This window comes from Armigeres subalbatus, chromosome 1 (genome assembly GCF_024139115.2).
Source record: "Armigeres subalbatus isolate Guangzhou_Male chromosome 1, GZ_Asu_2, whole genome shotgun sequence".
NCBI classification, from domain to species: Eukaryota; Metazoa; Arthropoda; class Insecta; order Diptera; family Culicidae; genus Armigeres; species Armigeres subalbatus.
The window spans coordinates 266,216,984-266,220,697 of NC_085139.1; the positions used below are offsets into that span (position 1 = coordinate 266,216,984).

The following is a 3,714-nucleotide window of genomic DNA, read 5'->3' on the forward strand; positions in this document are numbered from 1 at the left end:
ATTACCAACCAATCAAGTAATCAATAAACAAAAAAGAAACCAACCAATCAACCATTCTTCCAACTAACAAATCAAGCAACAACCAACTAACCAAATAACCAACGAATCAATCAACTAACTAATCAAACAACCAACCATTCAAGCAAGCTACCAATCAACTTATTAACCAACCAACCAATAAGCAATTGTAGCAATCAACTAAATAACCAATCAACCAACAAACAATGAAGCAACCAACAAACAATGAGCAAACAACCAACCAACTAGGTATTAAACTGATCCAAAATTATTTATCAGATCGCTCACTGCAGGTAAACTATTCGAATTCTAAATATTTAGAACTTCTGCTAGATCTTAAATTAACTTTAACTTTTAAAAATCACATTGAAGGCCTTCAAGCCAAATGTAACAAATATATTAAGTGATCCACTTATAAACAGAAAGTCAAAACTTTGTCTTAAGAACAAACTTTTGATTTACAAACAAATTTTTAGACCAGCCATGTTGTATGCTGTGCCAATATGGACTAGTTTCTGCAATACCAGAAAGAAGGCACTTCAGAGGATTGTTCCTCCTCGGACCACCACGATTACCAGATGGTCTTCCTTCAGTCCCTCCTCGGTGAGGTTGTGACATGTTCGTTTCAACAATTCTGTCGAAAAATCGCATGGCGGGAATGAGTAGAGCACATCGGTTGCTTCCGTTTCTTTATTGAGTAAGGATATAACGCCGGCCGCTTCTTTCTGCTTCAGGTAGGACACGAGATTACGCAGTGGACGCGTCTGAACGCTGGCATCATCCGACGATGCTACCGATGACGTCGATCCCAGCAGGCCGAGGAAGATTGCGTGCGACGATGACGTCGATATGCGCTTCTGCAGATCTTCCAACTTGGGTTGATCGAGGCGTAGTCGCTGAGTAATACGAAGGTGGTGTTTACCTTCCTCGTCCTTCATCAGGCTGTCCACTATTTCGTGGTCTCCGTCCGTTAGGTGCAACTTGGCGAGGAATAGTGTTCAAAATCAGCGCCCCTTGCCAGACTGTGGTAGATTTCCGTGCCACTTCTGGTAACGTTCTTGCATTCGATAACATGCCATTCATACAAGAAGACGAATCAGAATCAGCCGAACTGCGTCGCCTCGGTGAACGGGAGCTAGATCTATCGATTCCTGGTTCACGAACGACGGCGTGAATCATATTTGCCATCGACTCCTGATCGACGCCATTCATCATTGTCCCCGTGGTGCGGTGGGCCATCACGATAAAAACCGACACGGAAACCACCACGTCCGCGGAATCCTCCACGGCCGCGGAACGGTCTTCCACTTCCACCATAGCCGTACGATGAATTTTCCTCGTATGATGCACCGCCTTCCGGATATTCGTAGTCGGGCCTGCGACGATACGCACCACCTTCCTCAAAACCTCCACTGCTCTTTGAGAACGAAGGTGTTGTTCCGTTATCAGCAAAATCGATACGAAGGATACGAAACGGAACACATCGGTGGCGGGAATGAATTCCAGCAGGCGCGTGGTGAATTCATCACAGGCGAAATTTGAAGCTGCCGGTACGAGAACGTTGGCTTTGGGTTGTAGTTTCCAAATTTGTAAAACTGCCTCTACGATAGTTGAAGTTTTTCCAGTACCGGGTGGTCCAAACAATATGTACGGAGCAGGGAACGAAGTCCGATTCACGATATTTCGCACAGCAGACAGCTGCTCGTGATTTGTTGCGACATATTTGTTGAACCATTGAAAACTGTAAAACGCACTGTATTGCATCATTTGAGTTCGAACATTTTGTAACAAAACTCACCTCTCGTATATGATCTTTTTTTTCCATCGGTGGCTTAGGGGAACAATGTTTTTTCAAAGTCAATTTCCTTCACCAAAGATAGGACATAGTATTCCAGCTGAAATAAGAGCCGACTGCATTCAAACACAATCGTGTAGGTTGGAGACGGTTCAAGAATGGTGTTTACATGAATCAACATGTAATCTGGATTGATCTCATGGATAGTTTCTAGGAAGCTACGGGGTTCGAACTCGCTGGGAATGATTATCCTTACTGTGCAGTCATCATTCAAAAGGGTGGGTGCTGTTTGAAATTGATCGATCTACAAATCGAATATGAAAGCATATAAAAATAAAATAAAATTGGATTTAAAAATAATACGCTTGTTTTTACATACCGACAAACGATAGTACTTCTCTGAAATTCCGGGCACTAGTCTAGCTTCATCGATTTTGTACTTAGTATATTCCATTTGAATATCAAAGTCCTCTATCTGGTTCAGTACAGTTAAATATTTAATATAGTTCCCCTTATTCAAGGCCTCTTCCTTGAATTTAGCCAACTGATCCAGCAGTTGCTTCGCGCCATCAAATTTAGATTTCGTTGAAAAGTCGTGCTTGAACAACTGTTTGATCAACATCGGTACCGGATACTGATTCAACGGCGGACAATGAATCGTTGGTTTCTTCAAAATTAGCTGCTCTTTCACGAAATGACTCAACACGGTCACTTGCAGGTGGTAAAGTTCCAATATTTCTGTCTTTGAGTCCGCCAGTCCAACCAATATCAGTCCGTAGCTTCTATCCAGCTCCGAAAGCAGGCAACTGTCGAAGCAAAACTTTGAAACCGTACCCCAAGGAAGGCGCATCTCGCTTTCAATCAGCATCTTCATGTGACCGTCTGCCAGGTGGATGTAGGCCATGCTGAGTCGCAACACCGAATGGGGTGACACGTTCCGCACGTACACCAACGTTCTGGCGTAATCGGGACGGTAGTCCAAACGCACGGCGAAACTCGGTTCCTCCAGAATGTAGTCATCAACCTGACGAATGAAACCAAATATGCGCCCGTGTTTCGTCATGTGTTTGGCGAAACGGTCGTCATCTTTGCACTGTAACCAGACTTGGTAGAGCTTCCAAAGCCAGATCCAGGGCTCTCTCATACCCTTCGGTAATATCATCACTCCCAATCAAAGCAGCTCTTAAGCGGCCTCCAGCAACGCCCCGCAAAACACCACCACGAAGATGGAAAACATCTCCCATTTGGGCTTCCTGCATCTGGCTGACCTGGATCATTAGTTTGGCTGCCGGTTGTTCGACATCCCTGATGGTGCCCGCATAGGAAGTGACGAACTGCTTCTCGATGTGATTGATGATCATTTTGTTCATTCCGAGCGCACCTTACAGGCGTATATGTTCCGGTATACTGCTCCTCTCGGCCTGAATAAGCCTACGGGAAAAAACACTCACGTGAGTCATCGCCATCCGTTCGGAAAAAATAACCAATTTGGACTCGAATCCACCTTCGGATCCAGCAATTTATACTTACACGAGCGCCTTCCTTTACCATGGAAGCAAATCCAAGTGCTTTCGGGACGTGAAGGGCCATTTTCTAATCATGAGCTCCTGCTCAGCTTGCTTTGGGATTCGTCGGAGGCTTGCATTGTCGGGGTTTGCACGCCTCGCTCGCTGTTTCCCATCTAATTTTGGTTGCTCTTTACATCAACTTTGACGACGCCGATCCTTTTGATAGACTGGAAAACTCGGGTCATCTTCCTATCCGGAGTTCCAGCAGAACCAGATTCACCAGCGGTGGCATTCTTGTTCCGAGAAATCGCACTAAACTCACCCGCCGCTACACGCTTTCTTGTGTTGAAATACGCAGCAACTGTCTACTGAGAAATGTTTGCTATTTAAAAT

General features: G+C 44.9%; 2 protein-coding genes across 2 annotated transcripts; both read right to left on the minus strand.

The window, feature by feature from the left end:
- Positions 1 to 507: 507 nt before the first annotated feature.
- LOC134213661 (RNA-binding protein spenito-like) lies at positions 508 to 2,004 on the minus strand. Its single transcript, XM_062692919.1, has 2 exons — positions 1,817 to 2,004; positions 508 to 1,759 (listed from the first exon to the last, which is right to left on the minus strand). The coding sequence occupies exon 2, from the start codon at positions 954 to 956 to the stop codon at positions 558 to 560; it is 399 nt and encodes a 132-aa protein (XP_062548903.1). The 5' UTR covers positions 957 to 1,759; positions 1,817 to 2,004; the 3' UTR covers positions 508 to 557.
- LOC134207293 (uncharacterized) lies at positions 1,175 to 3,397 on the minus strand. The gene is made up of 4 exons (XM_062683016.1): positions 3,344 to 3,397; positions 2,193 to 3,244; positions 1,983 to 2,117; positions 1,175 to 1,435 (listed from the first exon to the last, which is right to left on the minus strand). The coding sequence occupies exons 2-4, from the start codon at positions 2,973 to 2,975 to the stop codon at positions 1,175 to 1,177; spliced, it is 1,179 nt and encodes a 392-aa protein (XP_062539000.1). The 5' UTR covers positions 2,976 to 3,244; positions 3,344 to 3,397.
- Between the last annotated feature and the right edge of the window lie 317 nt (positions 3,398 to 3,714).

Coding starts and splice junctions, on each gene's coding strand:
- LOC134213661 (XM_062692919.1), bottom strand. CDS start 956: ATGAAGGACGAGGAAGGTAAACACCACCTTCGTATTACTCAGCGACTA.
- LOC134207293 (XM_062683016.1), bottom strand. CDS start 2,975: ATGATATTACCGAAGGGTATGAGAGAGCCCTGGATCTGGCTTTGGAAG. Junction 2,118..2,192: donor AGAAGTACTATCGTTTGTCG/GTATGTAAAAAC, acceptor TTCGATTTGTAG/ATCGATCAATTTCAAACAGC. Junction 1,436..1,982: donor CAGATTACATGTTGATTCAT/GTAAACACCATT, acceptor TCGTTCTCAAAG/AGCAGTGGAGGTTTTGAGGA.